General features: G+C 41.3%; 2 protein-coding genes across 3 annotated transcripts; one reads left to right on the plus strand and one right to left on the minus strand.

The window, feature by feature from the left end:
- Nucleotides 1-9,326: 9,326 nt before the first annotated feature.
- On the plus strand, nucleotides 9,327-9,745 carry LOC9272600 (uncharacterized). Its single transcript, XM_015764064.3, has one exon. It carries the CDS (start codon nucleotides 9,403-9,405, stop codon nucleotides 9,571-9,573), a length of 171 nt encoding a protein of 56 aa, XP_015619550.1. The 5' UTR covers nucleotides 9,327-9,402; the 3' UTR covers nucleotides 9,574-9,745.
- A 1,893-nt stretch (nucleotides 9,746-11,638) lies between these two features.
- LOC107277800 (uncharacterized) lies at nucleotides 11,639-17,827 on the minus strand. 2 transcript variants are annotated; one of them, XR_003239880.2, is made up of 6 exons: nucleotides 17,029-17,827; nucleotides 15,892-16,120; nucleotides 13,760-13,879; nucleotides 13,104-13,221; nucleotides 12,599-12,645; nucleotides 11,639-12,076 (listed from the first exon to the last, which is right to left on the minus strand). XR_003239880.2 is itself a non-coding variant. In XM_066306163.1 (5 exons), the coding sequence occupies exons 1-3, from the start codon at nucleotides 17,046-17,048 to the stop codon at nucleotides 13,150-13,152; spliced, it is 321 nt and encodes a 106-aa protein (XP_066162260.1). In that variant the 5' UTR covers nucleotides 17,049-17,820; the 3' UTR covers nucleotides 11,639-12,076; nucleotides 12,599-12,645; nucleotides 13,104-13,149. The 2 variants fall into 2 exon arrangements, 1 of the variants encoding a protein (XP_066162260.1); XM_066306163.1 differs by lacking the exon at nucleotides 13,760-13,879 and having other exon boundaries at nucleotides 17,029-17,820.
- Nucleotides 17,828-21,721: the final 3,894 nt, after the last annotated feature.

Here is a 21,721-nt window from a genome sequence, read left to right on the forward strand (position 1 = left end):
TTATAAATTATTAAACAAACCGGTACATTTATTAGTTGAAAACGAAAGCAAATAGACTAAAAGCATAAAATGATCAGCCCGGAGCTTTATTTAGAAATATATGTTTAGTAGAGCACTCCTTTCGGACTGATAATACTTATCGTTTACATAAGGGTGAGGTAAAACTTTAGAATATTTGATTATAAATCATTTTTAAAATATTTGTCTTTCAAATATTAAAATGTACTTTAATAAAATCACATAATTGTTAACACTTTTATACATATTATAATAAAAAATAATGGTCAAAGTTGTTTTTTTAGACCGTGTCCGAAGGGAGTATTATTTTTGAGGGTCGCCACACTGGCACTTATGATGTTCCATTTGTCAGAAAAAGATTCATCCAAACCTCATCAAATAACGATTCAATTTAGAGTGATGGAGTACTACAATGAATGATTGACTTGGCACAAGGCTCGGTTCGATGTGCTGTTTTGGAGATAGATTTTTTTTATAACACGTAAAACTAGAACCTTATTAGCATATAATTAATTAATTATTCGGTAGCGCTATTCCACGCTATACAGCACGGAACAGTAGTTCGAGCACCGCACAACGTTTTCTTCTTCCGGTTTTCCCTTTTTTACCACCCCACCTCTCCTCCGCATCCCACCTTTTCTCGGTTCGTTTTTTTCGTTTTTTACTACCCCACCTTCCATCTTAATGGGTCTGGTAAAATATTAACCATCCATATTTTTCTGTTTTTCGTTCCTTCTATGTGGTTCTTCTGTTCGCGTTTTAGTAAAACATTTACCGTCTAGTCTTTCCGATTTTTCCGTTTTTCTAGTATCTCGTATCAAAAGTAACGAATTTACTCCGTGGAGTTTTTTATTTACTCCCAGCCTCCCACATCTGCTCATTCAAAAGTAACAAATTTACTCGCATGATGCCTCCACATCGTATGATGCCATACCTGGACGGTCGTAAAAGAATTACTACCAGCTTATAACGCTTGTAATTCTTTTACCAATATTTATTGTTTAGATTTCATGGTATGTGAGTAAAACAATTTCTACCTTCCTCTTAATATAGCACATGATTTCGTAGCCACCATGTAGTAATATATTTACTGATGTGTTCAATACACAGTATAAGAGTAAACAATTACCACCTTTCTGTCGATATAGCCATGATCTCGTAGCCACTGTGTAGTAATATATTTACTTATATGTTTAATATACAATATAAGAGTAAAAACTGATACTAAGAGTATTGTTGATCTGCATCACAAAATAGTCGTATGAATGAAAAAATTACAGGCTTAATCACACACAAGCAATCAAATCACTCACAGGTGAATCAAACTAGAAAAAAAAATGATCCAGCCAAAAATTCGTCTGGTGGCTTTGCTGGATCTTGCTATAAGGATGAAGATGATGGTCTGTGTCTTGTGACTGGTAGTGGAGAGGGCAACCGGGTGGCGAGCAGTAATCGACGATGGAATCATGGAAGGATGTAGCGGTGTGGTATAGAGATGAGCTCGACGTTGCACAGTAGCAGCCATCCATCATGTAGCAAGCACAAAAAAAAATACAAAAACATTCTCGTTCATGTCAATAGATATGACGAGCAAAAGAAAAATAGGAAACAACCTCCAGCGGACTCCACCCTATCCTCTGCGGCCAGCCATATGGAGCAAGATGTGCAAGTGTAGGACCTGTGTAGCCCATCAATTGAGATCAGGTAACATTGGAGATTGCACATTAATTTGATATGAAAAGAAAATTGGGGCTTCATGCGTGAAGTTCAAGGAAAGTATGCAGATGCAAATCATAGTGTCATTTTCTTACTTGCTTTTTCTATCAATATCGTCGATGTGGAGCAGCCGCTGGTTGTTGCTATTGGCCCAGGTGAACACCTCCTTGCTGGTTAAGATGTTGCCCGGCGTCCGGCAGCGAGGCCTGAAGCAGTGCCTTCGCCTCAAGCGCCGTCGGCCACCACTCGCCGGCCACTGCCATCAACCACCATGGTTCGTCATCCTTCTCCATGGTGCGTCGCCGATCTGTGGGCTGGGATGGTGGATCGATTCAGATCCGGATAAAAAAGGAAAAAATGAATTGGGGGTGAGAGTAGTTGGTTGGGTATGGGAAAAATAGAATATATACCAGAAGTAAATAAGTTGTTATTATCGGAGTAAATCATTTACTCCGATAATGGTGGGAGCACGTTGCGGGATGTGGTGTGGGATCGAAACGGAAGTTGTTTTTATTATCGAAGTAAATCGTTTACTCTGGTAATGGTAGGAGTGTGATGACGGGACGTGGGGTGGGATAGTAATCAGAGAAGTTTTTTATCGAAGTAAATCGTTTACTCCAATAACGGTGGGAGCGGGATGACGGAACGTGGGGTGAGGTGGGTCTGGCTGATACACGTTTGGCGCTTGGAATATAGGAGTGCGCAACGCTCCCAACAGTAGTTCTATTAAGTATTAATTATTATAATTTAGAAAATAAATTTATTTTTTTAAACAACTTCTATATAGAAACTATTTCCACTGTAACCAAACACACCGCCTATAGATAAAAGCCATTTGATATTTTGAAAATAGATGCTGACATGACATCTCACGTCTCTCCAAGCTAGCCGGTGCTCTCACGTGGGCCCATACGTATATGCTGCTATGTTACCTCGAGTTGTTTTCTCTTATGGGTCCCCCGGTGGAATATATTTTGTCGCTTGGTTTTCATGTTTGGCGCGTCTGACGCCCAAGTGAAAGTGTTATTATATATTATTAGAAAAATCAGTGCATTTATTAGTTGAAAACGACAGCATAAACTAAAAACATAAAAATGATTTTGTTGGAGAGGGACATGTTGGATAATATATACATTGTGCTCCTGGAGATGCAATTTTAAACCGTAGAATACACTGATTCACCTTTTCTCTTCTTGCCCTTTTAACAAGTTGTGATGGGAGCGCCTGGGTGTCAGATGGAATCCAAACCTGGAAATTTGGCAAATGTTGGTTCTGGCCCAAACTTTATTCAGAAGAAAAGGTTTTCTGGAGATTGTTTCTTTTGCTTGTTGGCACATTTGGAAGCAGGTGGTTTATTGCTTTCAGAAATAAAATTCTTCTGCATATACATAGAATGAAGGATTCTCTTAGCTCCTCCATTCTTAGCTAGTTACAAAGTTTGTAATTATGTTTGTTTTTTTTTGTTTTTCTCTCTGTAAATAACTTTTTATTTTAATATAGAGGACATATCATTGAAAACAAGTTAAGTGTTGGAAACTCGTTAAAATCATAACTAAAAGTTTCATAAATTCATAAAAAAATACTAGAGATAGGTGTAGATATGAAATATATTTTCACCGAATCTCAACACCAAATTCAACTTCGTTTAAGAGAAAAAAAGACAAATTTCATATGAATAGTGTCCTCTTACTAAATCAAATTAATCCATTTTTGAAAAAAAAAGCTAATACTTAATTAATCACACGTTAATGGACCGCTTCGTTTTCCGTGCGGTGGAGATGGGTTCCCAACCCTTAGAGTGTGTTCGGCAGTGGAGGATGGGAACCCATCCCTCCTGCACGTAAAATGAAACGGCTTTTTAACACGTGATCAATTAAGTATTAGTTAATTTTTTTTGAAAAATGGATCACTATGATTTTTTAAAGCAACTTTCGTATAGAGTTTTTTTTTAAAAAATGCACCGTTTAGTAGTTTGAAAAGTGTGCGCGCGGAAAATGAGAGAGGTGGATTGCAGTGCCGAACTGCCCCTTTTCCCAACCCTTCTCCACCTCTCTCGTTTTCCACGCGCACGCTTTTTATACGGCTAATCGGTACCTTTTTTTGCAAAAAAATTCGATACGAAAGTTGCTTAAAAAATCAAATTAATCTATTTTCGAAAAAAAATTAGCTAATACTTAATTAGTCACGCGCTAATAGACTGTTCCGTTTTCCGTGCGGAGGGTTCTGATTGGGAACAAGGGACAGCGAACACATCCTAAGAGCAGGTACGATAGCAGGCTATAAGCTAGCTGCAAACATATTTTAATTAAAAAGATAAATGAGGAGAAAGAATAGCAGCGGGCTACAAATTTGTAGCCAGATTTGTAGCCAGCTGTAGCACGGACTCCAAGACGCAGTGTGTATATGACAGGTGGGACCAGGTATTAATAGTGTAGTATGTAGCTATTATATGAATGCGTTATTAGATTATCTATAGATGAATTAGAGCTAGTAGTTAGCTATACTATTAAACTTGCTCTAAGTATAGAACACAGCTTTAGAGTATTTTTTTTGACAGTTGCCACACTCGCACTTATGAATGTTCCATCGGTCACAAAAAGATCCACCCCAACCTCACCAAATAACGTTTCAATATAAAGTGATGGACTACTACAATAATTGACTTGCCACCAAGACACCTTACTATAGTATGTGTTGACGGTTGTTATCGATCAGTTTCGACCGTCAATATTACTAAACTAGAGAAGAACTAGTGATGCTTGCAATGCATATACCTGTTAGAATAATAATATTCCACTAGTATTAGGTATACTAACATTTTTGCAGAGAATAACAATAAAGTGGAGGAGAATCGACATCAACTCAAACGATAAATCAATCGGACGATGTCGACAATCAGACTTATATATGAATAGGCCAAGAACTCAGAATTGACACGATGAATTGGGCCAAAATTCACAAGTCTGCCTATGAGAGCAAAAGAGGAGGCTGCCTACCGAAATTGGGTCAGGTCAGCCCAGCCCATGGTTTGGCCGAACCCTCCGCAACTCCGTTTGATCCAGGGTTCTCCTGAACGGCTGAGATGGCTCCCCAATCACGGTTGGAGGGTATTTCTTTCACCCAAGCAAGTACCTCTGCGAACGAAAACACACGAATCTCAATGTGTAGCAACGTTTGTTCAAATATATAACAAGTAAATCTAATATAGAACATATGCACCTTTGATTGATTTATACATAAGGTAGTCATGGTTATATCCGAACTAGTTGTGTACTCATCAGTGGCGGAGGCGACGCCTCCTGGGTGCAGCAAGATGAGCAGCAGGCGGCAGCGGCGGACAAGCACAACCGATCGAGAGGAAGACGAGGTGGTGTGCTCGTTCTGTTAATTCATGCCATGTACGGCATGTACGGGCTCTATCAAAACGATGACAGAGCAGATCAATCCAGGATGATTTTCCTTTTTTTTTTTCATTGCTCATGGCCATGGCGAGAGGTCGTCGCCGGCAAGCTTCTTTGGCACTGGGAGGAGAAAGAAGAAGAGGCAAGGGCAATATTGTCCAGGATGGTATTCCAGCAAAACCATCCTTGTTGGGCATGGTATTTTATCGAAGCCCACTTGAGCGATGGCATTCACTACTAGAAAATGCATTTTCGATGACGTTGGGGTTTTATTTTCGCAGGCGGGCATGGCCTTCGGAGCGAAAACCCCGCTGGCAAAGACGATAACCGGGGAGGAGTTGGCACTCCGCCTGCAAAGATCGATTATCGCAGGCGGACCACATAAGCGACGCCTGCAATCTTCGCAGGCGGCAATGAACGTGCGCCTGCGAAGATCGATCTTCGCAGGTGTCGCTTATGTGGTCCGCCTGCGATAATGCAACTATATAGTCATCTTCCTCCCCGAGCCCTGTTCATTCTATGTGGTGTTTCTCTCTCCTAAAGTGACTTAAATATAGAGGGAGGTTTTGAACTTCAAATCTTCATGCGATTTTTCTACGGTGGTTAGATCTACTCCTTTCCACCCTAGGTATGCAATTTTTTAAGGTTTTAGACCTCAATTTGTGATGGATCTATACATGCAAAATTGTGAAGGAAAAGCTCCATATTTTTTTATTTACTTTCTTCTGATAAGTTGATATTAGATGTATGTGTAATACTTGATGCCTCTTATTGTAGTGGTTTAATGTGGTAACATAAATTCCTATTTTTTTTCTTTTGCTATCACATCCACCTCCTAGATCTAGATCCAGATCTAGAAATATATGTGAGAGAGAAGAAATTTTTTTATGTCTATTTATTTGGTTTAATAAAAAATTAATTGTATTATTTTTAATATGCATATGGTATGATCTTGTTAGATTTTTCTATTATACTAATTTGGCATGTCTGTATAAACCAAATTGAAATAAACTTTGTTTTTCATTAATTTATAAATCACCTTCACTTAGTTTTGAATAGTGATATGTTATTGTTAATGAACCCTACAAATTTGGTATTAATAGTGCAAATATTTGTTGTTCATTTTTTTAGAGATATGGGCAGGCGGCAATGGATGTATCATTCGCCGAGGTTTTTGGCTCCATATAGAGATGAAGTGTCTAAATTTATTAGTATTGCGAAGGCACACGCTGAACAGAACAATATGTGGGAGATACTTTGTCCATGTGTTGATTGTAAGAATGAAATAGCCTGGAACAATGTGTCTAAAGTGATGGAGCACTTAGTAACTCATGGATTTATGGAAAAGTATGAAATATGGACACGTCATTAAGGGTGGAAAAAAAGCTCGGGCTTGTGAGCTCAGCTCGGGCTTGGCTCGAGCTTGGTTGGCTTGGCTCGGCTCGTAAGCCAAACGAGCCAAGCCCAAGCCTCCTTTTTAGCTCGTTGCTAAAATGAGCCGAGCCGAGCTAGCTCGCGAGCCGCTTGTTTTGGCTCGCGAGCCTAGGCCATCGTGTGTTTATATTGATTATTTTACTTTATATGGTGTTATTATTTGTCAACTTCAAATTTATCATTAAGATTTTGAAGAATTGAATATATAAACTTATTTAAATTTTACATGTTGATGATTTGTTTTTACTTTTATTAATAATTACAAAATATATATGAAGAGGTGTTTCAACAGGAAGGCTTCCAAGCCAGCTCGAGCTGGCTCGAGCTAGGAAACGAGCCGAGCCGAGCTCAAATTTTAGCTTGTTTCCCTAACCAAGCTGAGCCAAGCCAAGCCTAGATTTTTGCAAGCCACTGCAAGCCGAGCCGAGCCGAGCTTGGCTCGGCTCGTTTCCACCCCTACACGTCATGGTGAAGAACAAGTGGACATGCCTGAAAATGTAGTTCCAACATAAGTTGAAGACATGGTGTACGACGATGGTTCTAGTGAGGACAAAATTGATCTAGGGGAAATGTTACGTCATGCAGAACCCGAGGTGCTGACTGGGTCAGCTAGAGGTTTAAATAACATTGAAGCTTTACAGAAGGCAGCTAAGGAAGTTTTGTATGATAAGTCAAAGGGCTGTGACAGTGAGTTCACAACACTACGGTCAGTTCTTGAACTTGTGAGGTTAAAAGCGAGACATGGATGGTCTGATAGTAGTTTCGACAATCTGCTTGAACTTCTGAAGAATATGCTTCCGAGGCCTAACTCACTACCATCCAGGACATATCAAGCGAAGAAACTCATATGTCCCCTTTCTCTTGGTGTCGAAAAGATTCATGTGTGCGTTAATCACTGCATATTGTACAGAAAAGAGTACGCTTCTTTGGATGAATGTCCAACATGCGGTGCTAGCCAGTACAAATCGAATAGCAATAATGGAATAGAACTGTCTGACACAGCCGAGGGAACTAAGAGAAAAATCCCGCAGCTTGTGATGCGATATCTTCATGTCAAAGATCGCATTAAACGGATATACTCAAATCCGCGAGATGCAGAACTAATGCGTTGGCATCAAGAAGGGCGCAAGAAAGACGTGATTATTCGACACCCGGCAGATGCTCGTTAGTACAAAGAGTTTGCTAAAGACCCACGGAATATTAGGTTTGCCTTGAGTACTCATGGAGTTAATCCTTTTGGAGACATGAGCAGCTCACATAGTACTTGGCCAGTGCTTCTCACCATGTATAATCTTCCTGCCTAGCTTTGTCAAAAGCGAAAATATGTATTTCTCTTTATCCTGATACAGGGACCCGTCAGCCTGGTATTGATATTGACGTATTTCTTGAACCATTGTCAGAAGATATGGATGATTTATGGAAAGAGGGGTTGAAAGTGTACGACGAGTACTTAAGAGAATACTTCACAGTGAAGGCCATCATATTCGTGACTATTAACGATTATCCAGCCATGATTTCAGTTTCAGGGTAAATTAAAGGTAAAACTGGATGTGTGATCTGCTTGAATGGAACGTACTATAGGTATCTCCCGGGTTCCAACAAGCTTGTGTACATACGGCACCGGCGGTTCCTACACACAAATTACAAGTACCGTAAGATGAAGGCGGAATTCGATGGCACTGAAGAGAGTGATCCTCCACGAAACCTACATCCGGGGAAGAAGTGTGTGCAATGACAGAGAAAATTGTTTGCGAATTTGGAAAAGTAACTAAGAAACCTTCAAAGGGGACAGAGCGCAAGAAACCCGACAAGACTAAGAAACCAAAAGATAGTAAGAAGCCAGATGATAAACTCCCTCCCCTCTTTCAAGAAGCATTCCATTTTCTTTAAGTATCTCCCGTACTGGAAATATCTAGAGATACGGCATGCCATAGACGTCATGCATCTAGAAAAGAATATGTTTGACAATATAGTTGGAACATTGTTGGACATGCCAAGGAAGACTAAAGATGGTATGCAATTACGGATTGACCTAGTCGAGATAGGAATTAGGGAAGAGTTACACCCTCAAGGAGAGAAGAATGATAAATTATATCTTCCACCAGCTTGTTTCACACTTACACATAAGGAGAAGAAGTCATTTTGTAAATCACTCCGTGACTGATGGGCAGTCATTTTGGATGGTATATATGGAATTTTCTTGATGACTGATGGGCAGGGTCCGATGACCTACGAAAATCGATTATCACAAAGTAACTAGCTTATGACAGTCGGTTACCCGTTGCAAAAATAAGAATTTTCATAGGTCTTAAGAAATAGGTGGAGCGGTCGGCCTATACTGTATGGATGTATTTTGTTTATATAGAACATATTTCACTGTATATTTGAACGGACATCATCTCGAAAAAAAAAATAGTCAATCTTTTACACTAAAAATTATATGAATTTACAATGTAATTATACTTTAAATTTCATAGTTACATCCTAAAGTTTCACATTTACACGGTAGCTCGTAAGCAGCAAGTCACCGCCCGTTGGACGACACGTTGGAGCAGCAAAGATGTGCATGGACGCCACGTACGGCGGAACGAGCAGGCACACCAAACCTCACACCCATCCACACGAGAAGTTTAGGCGACGCGTCGTTTTCTCGTGGATCACATCACAACCATTATCTAAGCTGGAGTATCTTCTTCCTCTTCTCCGATCCGTTGACCGTCCACGCTATATATACATCATAAATCAGCCTAGGAAGTCGCTAGAGCGCATCATCAATCACCGATCGATCATCTCTCTCAAGTCCAAGCTTGCTCATCGTACGTATCATCCATCCATGGCGATGCCGTGGGAGCTCGCCGAGTACCTGATGGCCGTCACCTGGGTGTCCCTCGCCCGGTGGGTGGCGGCGTGCGTCTCCCTCGCCGACGGGATCGCCTGCTCGCTGCGCCGCCGCCGCCGCCACTGGCAGGCCTCTTCCACCGTCGTCGTGACGACATTTCTCTAGCTAGCTTTGATTGCAAAGCTCTGCAGGTCTCGTGAGTCGTGAGGCTGTGTGGTTGTATATGTAAAAATTGTATGTACTAGCTCTTCCCTTTTTTATCGAGGAGACCTTGGGTCAATTTGCTGTGATTTGTTGGCCTCTTTTCTGAACATTTACTATTGAGTTCGTTTCGCTCTCTCTTTCTCTCTCTTTTTTTTTGGTTTCGGCAATGACATGTGAGTTGGTTCCTGTACTGAATATTCTATCCAAGCGTGTTTCGTTAACAAAGAAAAGATGATGTGCAAATTCGTGATATATAGTAAAGGAACTTTACATAATAATAATAACGGCATGTTTAGTTAGTGAAATGAAATTTGTTGTGTGTCACATCGGACGTTTGACCGGATGTTAGAAGATGTTTTCAATTTCATAACTCGCCTGCAAAACCATGAGATGCAAAACCATGAGATATCTTTTGAGCCTAATTAATCCGTTATTAGTACATGTGGGTTACGGTAGCACTTATGGCTAATTAACTAATTATGGATTAATTAGGCTCAAAAAATTCGTCTCGCCATTTACATGCAAACTGTGCAATTAGTTTTCTTTTTATCTATATTTAATGTAGGTGTCTAAAGATACGATGTGATGTTTTTCGAAAAGTTGCAATTAGTTTTCTTTTTATCTATATTTAATGTAGGTGTCTAAAGATACGATGTGATGTTTTTCGAAAAGTTTTAGGCACTAGACAGAGCCTAAGTATATAAAATATTTAAATAAGACAAATAATTTTTTAACCCAGAGAAATGGTCAGAAGGACGGGAGAGTTTGTTTGACTTATGAGTGTGCTCTGGGACTAGAAAACTTATGAGTGTGCTCTGGGATAGAAAAGGCCTATAGATGGGACCAGACACGACCGCGAGCTGAGATCAGTCGGGTGGGCACGGCCCGGTCCACCAGCCCGACCTACCTGCCGGACCGGGCCATGCCCGCCCACAGGCTGAACTAACGGTCTAGGCACGGTCCAATGAGATTTGGGTCGTGTCGGGCCGGCCTGAAGGCACGATAGTTTATTGTGCTTTTTCATAGAGTAAGTATATTTTCCCTCCCTCAACTCTTCGGCAGTGTCTTATATGGCTAGTATAAGTCTATTTTTCATACCTCTTTTCTTCGGGCCATACCTTTTATGGCTGAATTAAGTCTATTTTGAATCCGTCAACTATTTTTCTTAGACCATGTCGTGCCGGGCTGGTCCACCGTGTCAAGGCATCGGTCTGAATACGGTCCAACCGTTGAACCAGGTTGGCGCGGGCTTGACACTAGTCATGCCATGCCGTGCTTGGGCCGGGCCGTCAGACCACGAGCGTTGTGGCCATCTATAAAAAAGGTCCTTCTAATTTGGCATATCAAATCAGAGAAGTCCCGATCTCACCTACTAGGTAGCGCAGGCTATAGACATAAGGCCTGACGACTTGATTTACGGCATGACCATTTGGCTCGGTCCAAGCATGACTGGTACGTGTCGGGTCCGTGCCAAGCTGGTCCGATAGTTGGGTTGTGTCTGGGCCGACGCCTTGGCACGGTGGGCCGGCTCGTTACGGCATGGTCCTATGAGCAGGAGAGAAAAATAGTTGAGAGACCTAAAATAGACTTAGTTCAGTCATATAAGACATGGTCTAAAGAGAAGAGCTATGCAAAAAAGACTTATTCCAGCCATATAAAACATAGCCGGAGGAGATAAGGGAGGAAAAGTATACTTATTCCATGGAGAAGCATGTTGGACTGTTGGGCCTTCGGACCGGCCCGGCATGACCCGAGTCTTATAGGTTGTGCCTGGGTCATGCCGGGCTGGGCTCTATAGCGTCGGCTTGAGAACACTTGACATATTTGATGAGGTAAAATAAGATGATTAAGTAGGTTCTAAAATTTCTCACATCATCCGAATTCAAGATTATGGGAAGAGAATCGAAGAGAGAGAAAAACGAGCTACTCCTTCCGTCCCACAATATCTCAAACCCTAGAATCCCAAGGCAATTTTAGGACAGGTGGCAAAAGACTGAAATACCCTCAGTGAAAGTACATGCAATCATTGGAGACAAATAAAATAGTAGTACTACTCAGCCACCAAGTTGGATAAGAATATTTCTGATGCAGCCATTAAGTGCTCAATATACAAATAATACACAGCAACCAGGGCGCCAAATATTTTGAAACTTAGCATTGCTTCATTGGCGGCAAGCATTACAAATTTCAGCACACACCACTACAACAACCCTATATAAGTTTGAAATGAACCTCAATAGCAAGTTTCCCTCCCACTGAATCACTGCATGAGTCTTCAAAATCACCTCCATGGCTCTTGATCTAAACAAGCCAGTAGATGAGGGAGATGAACAGGCTTTGCCTGACCTCAATGACGAAATTGCTGAAGTTGAAATCCATCTTGGTCAGGAGGAGGATCAACTTGGAGGTGATGTCCAGGGAGGTGACAAACATGTGTTTCCTTTTGATCTCAATATTGATGCACCTGGCCATCAAGGAGAAATGAATCCAGGTAACTTTGCAAGCATTAATATGAAATGATTAACATTTGTAGCACTGACTAGCATAAATAACTCAGAATCTTCACTAGTTCTCTGAAAAGATGATCAGTAACATGTGCCTTGATGCAATCGCTATGTTTTTGGAACAAAATCAATCTTTGATAAGTATGAGGAAATTGTTAGGACTTGATTTTTTTTCTTTGTTCTTTTACCGACTTGATTCTGTCAATGAGTTGGCCCTATTGAAGTTAATTCCCCTTCCATAATATCACAGGTTATACATTTAGCTAGCTGAACTAATGCAATACTTATCTCTTGTTATAATGCTTATCTAATGTCTAGAATCTATCCTGATATGCTATATACTAAACAGGACAAATCAAAAAGCAAGACCGGTGTTTAAAATATGTGCACTAGACTCCCTCTACTGAAAAACATGGTTGAGGGTAGAATAATAAAATAGCTACACAGAAAAACTAAATTTCATATGGGTATACAGTTGGTACCTTGATTGTGGTTCTTTGATCTCATAAACTCCTGTGTTGATGTTGTACTGCATAAAGGAACATATATTAATCATTGGTTCCATTAGTTATGTAACATAATAGATTAGTTAGTAATAAAAGTATTTTGGATATATTGGAAAAAAGTATAAACATTATTCTTTTAGTCACACACATCTAGTAAGGCAAATATGCATGGCATGTCAAACATCAAGTATCACCAGCAGCGAACAGGGCACTCTGTTATAGTCTACAAAATCATGTTTTCTACAACATGACAGCCTTTGTATTACTTACTATATCTATTTGCACGCATAGAATGCATGAACTAAATCATTCAGTTATATATAGAGAAACAGAGATGATCACTAAGTGGACATTTCATAGGTATATCTGGAATAGATGATACTTTGCAAATTGAACACATACCACTTCAGTATTGAATCATGGGTAAAAAGGATTGTGCTTGCAAAAAATATTGCTATTTGACATGGTACTAACTACTGACCATGGTAATTGTTATTGTAGACAATGGCGATGCAATGGATCAAGTTCTACAACTTTATGGAGGTCACATCCATAATGCCTTTCCTTTTGATATCAACTCCGATGCCTTGAAGGAACACCTACAAATGCAAGCAGGTACTATTATTACATCATGTCAACTACCTAGAATAATTCAGCAATGCCATTGGTTGCATTAGTTGCATCAACAGTTAAGGATTATAAATTGGATATTTCAGCACATAGTAAATCACAACGAATGATGAGATTAAGGATTATAAATATGCTAATATGTTGTATTTACATAGATTTTCCATGTTAATTGGTTCACAGCCATAGCAATCTCAAAGAAAGCACATACAGTAAATTGTGCCAATGTTTCTCTGCCTTCTAAATGATATGTATGGTTAAACCATATTATAAAGTAAACCACATGGTGAGCCTAACAAGTTGTGCAAGAACTTTATTATCAACATGAGCACTTAATATGGAGATCTCATTTCCAGTTTTGCCTACTATGATTGTTCAGTACAAATCAAATTATATAATGCATGGTCATGTATAAAAAGAATATGCATGTTGTATCAGCCATAATTTTGCAAAGCATGTTCATCCATGACGATAAAAAATTCACCATCTAAATTAGTGCAGACAACTCACCTGGAAATTATTGTTGTAGACATGTAGGAGTACGGTTTGTATGCCGGTGATGTGGACATTGTTTTCGAACACGAGGAGTTGGATGATTCAGATCAGGAAGATGAACAGCCATACAAAAATCTGACCAATATACAAAGGCAATAGATATATATAGCATTGGTTGGGAAAACTACCAACGGAATCCTAAGGAAAAAGGCTACTACTGAAGTTGCAGAAATGTTTAATGTGAAAAGAGCTAGAGTGCAAGATTTTTGGAGAAGAGCGAAGCAATGTCGTGCCCAAGGAATACCAATCGATGTAAGCTCTAGAAAGAAAAAAAATTCTGGTCACAAAAAGAATGAAATCAACCTATCAGATATTGCTAATGTTCCCTTGCAACTAAGGGGCACTTTACGGTCATTTGCATCAGCCGCAGGTGTACCAAAGAGCACGCTGCATAGGATGTTGAAAAAAGGATACTAAGACGTCACTCGAACACATTAAAGCCATTGTTGAAGGAAGAGAACAAACGGTCAAGGCTGCGATGGTGTCTTTCCATGTTAGATTGGCATACTTTGCTAGATGAACCCAAGTTTGTTGATATGCGCAATATTGTGCACATCGATGAAAAATGGTTCAATACCACTAAGAAGACAAGAAATTTTTACATGGTCCATTGGGAGGATGATCCATACAGACCTGTGCAAAACAAGAATTCTATTGATAAAGTGATGTTCTTGGCAGCAGTGGCTAGGCCTAGATACAATGAAGAAGGTATTTGCACTTTTGACGGCAAGATAGGCTTGTGGCCTTTCACCAAAAAGGTATCATAACATCTTCATATATGCATTTTTAATTAGTGACGGCAAGATAGGCTTGTGATGCAAAACTTAATTGTTAATCTAACTTACATAATTTACTATTTAGGAACCAGCACAAAGGGCAAGCCAAAACAGGCCAAGAGGGACTCTTGTCACCAAGACAATCAAGGTTGATCGAGATACTGTCAGATCATTTCTAATTGCTAAAGTCCTACCAGCTATTATATCAAGTTGGCCTCGAGAAGAGCGACACAACACTATATGGATTCAGCAAGATAATGCTCCGTCTCATGTGCCGGTGGATGATCCTCAATTTGCCTATGCAGTATCTCAAACAGGGTTTGACATCCGCCTTATGTATCAGCCTCCTAATTCCACAGATATGAATGCACTAGATCTTGGGTTCTTTGCATCTCTGCAATCATTAACATATAGAAGGATATCTAGGAATATAGATGAGCTAATAGATAATGTTGAGCAGGAATTTCAGGCTTATGATGACAACAAGCTGAATAGGGTTTTCCTAACTCTACAATCTTGCTTGTTAGAGGTTATGGAAGTTGATGGTGGAAATGGATACAGGATTCCTCATATGGGTAAAGAGAGGCTAGAGCGTCTAGACATTCTCCCTAATACCCTTAGTTGTGGTCGTCAGCTATATGACAAGTTCAGAACAGCATTATCCAACCAAGTGCAGTAAATCATGCAACATGAGAAGCTCTATCATTGTTTCAGCTTTTGGTTAAATGTCAGGTTGTATATATGGTAAAGTAAGATCAGTATTACGCAAGTAAATACAACAAATCATGTAATATAGGAAGTTTTATAGTGGTTTCAGCTTTTGGAATATGTAATATAAAGTTTTATGATGGTTTGAACTTTTGGACTATGTAATATAGGAAGTTTTACGATGGTTTCAGCTTTTGGCTTAATTTCAGATTGTACATATGACATTGTAATATCAGCATTAGAGTAAATCATGGTACAAACGTCTCCTTAATTTCAGTCACCACCATAAACCATCATAATTTGAAATATTTCGATACATTACCATCATAACCACCTAATATCATCTACTACCGTAATTACACATGCTTTCATACAATACCAAAAGTGTGCCTACTTTGACAGACTGTCAAGGCTTCTATTCATAACCACCTAATCTTATCTAATACCATATTTACACATAATTTCATACAATACCAAAAGGATACTTATCGAGTTGCTTTGTTAGGCCACCATTCATAACCACCAAACCAGCACACAAACATCACATAATTGAAGCATTCATCTAAATTTTGCACTCTTAAAACACTCCAGAAATTTCTTTACCGATTTTTCCAATGCATCTTGGTCTTGAAGAAGGTCTTCTAGGCCACTATCATCGTATGGATCTTGCGCATATCCCCCAATGACCATGTCTTCATCATCGTCGCTTGACTTCACCTCCTCGCTGCTCACATCCTTAGCTTTTCCCCTCATCTCCTCGATGCCGATTTGCTTAACGCTTGCCTTCTTCTCAAACAGTGCCGTGTGGTCGCTGTCGTCAACCAACATTGTCCTGAAAAGGATAAAACAATAGCATTTGTAAACAAGTCACAACAAAATAACCACTTTTCTTAACAATATAATTACTGAAGATATGCGAGAAGATGAAATTGAAATTTCTTTTGAAAAATATCACATTTCTGCCATATATTTATATTTATATCAATGTAATTGTTGAAACAAAATAATCATTGTTCTCAAATAAGAAAACCTTGATTAATCATATACTGTTTAAAGAAATCAATCAGGTTGACAACTTGGTAAGTGGGTTAGAAATCAATCAGATATGCTGCATCTATCTATATTCAACTTATTTAGGCAAAGCGCAAACAAACAATATCGATAAGTGACATAAGTCCTCATCTATTGCTGTCACTTGCTGTCAATTAGAATGAGCTAACTACTGTGGTTGAGAGGAAGAATATGCATGCAGGTTGAAGACAAAAAGAATATGCATGCAGCTTTCGCCCAAGAAGAAAATATGCCATTGGACCCAATCGAGTACTTAACAAAAAAAACACTGTCTGTCTCAAAACATTAAAAAACACACTGTATATCCTTTTCTTTTGTGCCATAAAGCAGCAACCAGTCTATTAACACACACACCTTCTATGGTAATCATTCATCCATGAGTTTAGTTAAGTGCTTCACGATTTTGTAGGCTCTGTAATTTGAAGGATCACATTTCAATCACCTAGAAATCACTTTGGGCTTTTAATTAGCTGATTAATTGGGTAAGTCTTGTGTTGCTAGCTATGGAGTAGATTTCTTTTGTTAGTTTAGTTTTGTGCTAATGACTTGGAGATGCAGGTCACTGCGTAACTATCTTACGCACAGAGGAATATGAGATCTGCTTAGTATATTTTAGGATGGAATAGGCTGAGAGGCATTGGAGCCAGGGAGATCGAGTGGGAGATGTACCTTTGAGTCAATCCACGCATACCGCCGCCAAAGACCCTAAGATCCTAGTTGTTGATGCCAGAATTAGAATAAGAGGCTGGTCAGCCTCGTCCTCCACTGCCCCCTCCTTTATCAGATCCGCGGGCGCCGCCACCTCCTTGAGCATTACATCAGCCGCCTTGCAAACCTCCGACGCCGCCGCCGCATCCCAACTGCCTCCACCCACCGCCGCCCCCTTCTTGCAAACCTCCACCGCCGCTGCCGCATCCCAACTTCCTCCACCCACCGCCTTCTTGCAAACCTCCGCCACCGCCGCAGTCGCCGCCGCCACCGCCTTTTGGATCACAACCGCAAGCCGACACGCCTCCTCCGCCTTGGCTCGTGTCTCTTGAATCAAAACCCTAAAATTTTCCGCCGCTTCCATAAACGCCGCTATCAAGCCAAACACTTCCACCCCAGCCGTCTCTGGCATCGGATCTAACTGCTCATAACCCTCCCCCGCCGCATATGAGTGGAAGCAACTAGTTGGACGGGGAGCTTGGCAGGGAGATGTGGGAGCCTGGTGGAGCAGCGTGGAGCAAGGAGGGACGTGCGGGGAGGAGCGGGAGGGAGGTAAGGAGGGACTTGGAAGCTTGCTAGGGTCGGTCATCTGGACGCCGCCGCGTCGATGCCTTCGATCCAGAGGGGTGAGGGGCGATGGGGAGGAACGGGAGGGAGAGAAACGCGAGAGGGGGAGAGAGAAGCGTACGAGTAGTATGCGGCTGGGAGGAGATAAGGTTCTGGGAGGAGAGAGGAGTATTCTGGAGAAGTCGCCACTCACCACCCACCTGTCCCCACACATGATACGGATAGAGAGGTCACGCGGTTTTCTGTGCAGGAATCGATTTTTTTCGAGATAAAGCCCTCCCTCCAGGAATCGAGATATTGGCCTTGTTTGGATCCTCCGAGCTATTAAATAGCCCTCCGGAATCTTTCTATTTAGGAGTATTAAATGTAGATTACCGACAAAACCGATTCCATAACCCCTAGTCTATTTTGCGAGACAAACCTAATGATGTATATTAATCCATGATTAGCGACTGATTACTGTAGCATCACTGTAGCAAATCATGGATTAATATATCTCGTTAGATTCGTCTCGTAAAATAGCTTAGGGGTTATGGAATAGGTTTTGTCAGTAATCTACGTTTAATACTCCTAAATAGCAAGATTCCGGAGGGCTATTTAATAGCCCTCCGGATCCAAACAGGGCCATTGTGGGACGGAGGGAGTAGCGCTTGTTTTTGCACCGGGCATTAATTAGCAGCTGTTTCCACGCGCTACCACTGCTCGCGTGTAACAAGTTTTAATGATAGGAAACATGTTTTGTGGGGGCCGCATGCACTTTCCTAAACAATCCCATGAATCCAATTCATGCGCCGCGCACCCGCGCCACTGCAGCTACGATGTCCTGGTCGAACAAGCCCTCGCCGTCGTCCTCCCTAGCGACCTCCACGCCATTCCCGCGCCCCCACGTCCCCTTCTCGCAAGCGCGAGAGCTCCTACAGGTTCTTCGCCATCACCGGCACCTCGCGCTCCCCTCGCGAGCATCTTGGCATGGTCACGTGAGCTTCTGCCATCAACGTCGTCGGCGTATGTGATCGGGAGACGGCCGGCCGGCCGAAGTATCCTGGCTGGGACGGCGGGCCTCCGGAAGAGGTCGGTGAGGAGTAGTGCTAGCACCCCGTAACGGTGGATGCGTTGTGTTGGAAGGCGACGACGACCCATGCACCTGGCCTCGCTGCGGCGATACGTTATGGCGGACAGTCAAGGAAACCACCGATCGGCCGTTCGGCGGCATAAGGTGAAGTCCGACGCCGTGCGTGGCCCGGGTGATCGGCGTTCCCGTAGCTCGGCTCCAGAAATGCGACCGCCAAATATATATATATATATATATATATATATATATATATATATTGAAGCACACCGTGACACCAAACGTGCGTGCGTGCGAACATTATGCTCGCTGGCAATGCGTGCGAAATGTTGGGATCTTGCAAATATTAAATATTTCTGTGATTTAACCAAGGATACTTTGCTCTTGTAGTCTGAGTGATTATTTAGGGGCTGTTTGAGAATATAGTTATTATGATGGATAGTTCATTGATTATTGTATTGTTGCCCATTGTATTGCTAATTTGATGTTATATTGCATATATACGTAATATCCAACAATTTTTAATACGTTTTCGAACTGAGCGACTCTGCACCATTTTCGGACATCCGAAACAATCCACTCTATATTCGCGTCCACGTACTATCCACTCCCGCTCAAAATCTTCTTCAAAAATATGGTTTAGAATATGGTGTGACCACTATTCGTCCAAATTCGCTCTGTTTTCACCCCCCCTGCCCCTTCCAACACATGAACATTTAAAAATCCCTTAATTGCTTGCTCCCGTTATTCAATCCATAAAAACAAGATGGAAGGAAATTGAAATAAAACTCCAATCTGACGATTGTTGTAATGTATTCCCTCTGTTAAAAAGCAAATTTTTGGATACGAACATAACATAAAACTCCAAAAGAAAAAAGAATACCACAACTTTGTTGTTAACAAACGTGTATAAAGGTCTGATAGCCGCCCAGCCCAGAAGAACTGGCCCATGTGTCCTTGTGAATATGTAGCAATGGGTAATGTACGCATCCGGTTTTCTCAAACCTATGCCCACACCCGTGATGACTTATAATTTTACACAACAATATGACGATTACAACCACAACCATCAACATCATGTCAGGTGAACTTGTTTTTAATATTAAGATTCAAAATTAAGTAAATAAACCATGCAAGAATTAGACCATATATATATATATATAATAAGTAAATAAATCATACGAGAACTAATCCACACATTACCGTCCGAAGGAAAGTAAACATCATTCTAGGCGCAAGCATTTTTTTACCCATGGGTTAGTAGGTTTGGGTGGCTAAAGAACGGACCATACCCACCTACCCAACGGGTAAGGATTTTTGCCACTAGTAGAACTGCATCACTTGTGGAGAAACCTTTTCTACTCTCGGTTGGTAACCCCCTTTAGTCCCTGGTTTCCAACCGGGAGTAGAAATCCGGGACTAAAGATGCCCATGTTTAGTTCCGATTGAAATAACCGGGACTAAAGATCCATCATAGACTACACATAAATAAAATACATCACAAATCCTAAAAAAATTACACACAAATTAAATACATCATAGATTATACATCTCAGATCCATGCAATGAATCACAAAATTATACATCTCGGTGAATCACAAATTATCCAAAAAAAACAGAGAAAAGAACGTCGGCTGCTGGATAGGAAGGGAGGAGGGGGAGGAGAGGGGAGGCGCCACCGGCTGCCGGATGGGAAGGGAGGAGGAGGAAGGTGATTTGTGTGAGGAAGTGGTTGCGATCGTGGAGGATAGGATAAGTGCGAGAGATTATATGTTGAAATTATAAGCACATAATGATTTAATTTATTTCATAAATAAAACATGACATTGCATATGTAAACTAGCATAAACGCATCATTGGATCTACACATGTAAACTAAGCAGTAAAACATGAACAGATCAAATATGCGCAACATGTCAAACACGTACCGAGGTTGCGGAAAGATCGGTTGTTCAGCAGGAATCACTCACGGTTGCGGGCGTTGACGAAGGCACGCAACACGCGAACAAACAGGAAGATGAGCCGTCGTGGACGAACAGAGAGCAGCCGACAGAGGTTCCAGAGACATGCTCTCCTGATAGCCGGTGCACGCCGGCGAGCGGGATGGAGTAGTCTACGAGCGACGGCGCAGCACAGAGCATGAGGCAAACCCTAGATTGATTTCACATGTGTTGAGTGGAGGCAGCGACTCGGTTTATATAGAGAAAGCTCGCTTGATCAGGGCACCCGCATGATCTCCACTCCGCATAACCGAACCGGATAAGTCACGCGTAACTTATCCGGACTCCATGCCGTTTTCACGCACCGGATTTTTCGGAATGTTTCCAAAACAAAACAAAACCGAATTTCTCGCAGCAAAACAAAACTGCAAAAAGAGGCTGCATCTGTGCAAAGGTGAGGAACCAATTTTGGCGGACCATTCGACGCGTACGTCATGACCGCCTGCCCTGCCAGGCCAGGCGAGCGAGCGAGCATGCGCGTGTTCCCCCTCTTCTCTCCACCACACATGTTTGAAGTGGCTAGGAGAGCATCCTCCCTTTTAAGGAGGTCCCCTCTTCTAGAATAAGTAAGGTGGTACTAAACTCTCCATGCATGCCATCCTATGAGGTGGGCTTTTGTGATTTTCCAAAGAATTAATCTTCGAGTGGGCTAATGCCCATCTATTAATTCCAACATTATATACTACGCGTTGAATTTTAGTTCCGGTTGGTAATACCAACCGAGAGCAAAGATCTAGATGATCTTTAGTCCCGACTAGTAATACCAACCGGGACTAAAGTGGTGATCTTTAGTCCCGGTTGGTGACACCAACCGGGACTAAAGGTCCTCGGCTCCCTGACAGGCCACTGACAGGGATGAACCAGGACTAAAGATCACAGAATGGCTGTGGGGTTTTTAACCGAGGCTAAAGATCATTTTTAGTCATGGTTCTTTTTGGAACCGGGACTACTGTGGTTTCGGATCGACCTAGCAAAGATCAGTTTTCCAGTAGTGCATGTAGCTCCTAATAACCGTCGG

Source organism: Oryza sativa, chromosome 12 (assembly GCF_034140825.1).
Source record: "Oryza sativa Japonica Group chromosome 12, ASM3414082v1".
Taxonomy (NCBI): Eukaryota; Viridiplantae; Streptophyta; class Magnoliopsida; order Poales; family Poaceae; genus Oryza; species Oryza sativa.

What these genes read in the sequence shown, in the direction of transcription:
- LOC9272600 (XM_015764064.3), top strand. Translation starts at nt 9,403, where the DNA reads ATGGCGATGCCGTGGGAGCTCGCCGAGTACCTGATGGCCGTCACCTGG.
- LOC107277800 (XM_066306163.1), bottom strand. Translation starts at nt 17,048, where the DNA reads ATGCGTGGATTGACTCAAAG. An exon ending in ATGCGTGGATTGACTCAAAG is followed by an intron (nt 16,121 to 17,028) that starts GTACATCTCCCA and finishes TATCCTTTTCAG; the next exon opens with GACAATGTTGGTTGACGACA. An exon ending in AAGATGCATTGGAAAAATCG is followed by an intron (nt 13,222 to 15,891) that starts GTAAAGAAATTT and finishes TTGCATTTGTAG; the next exon opens with GTGTTCCTTCAAGGCATCGG.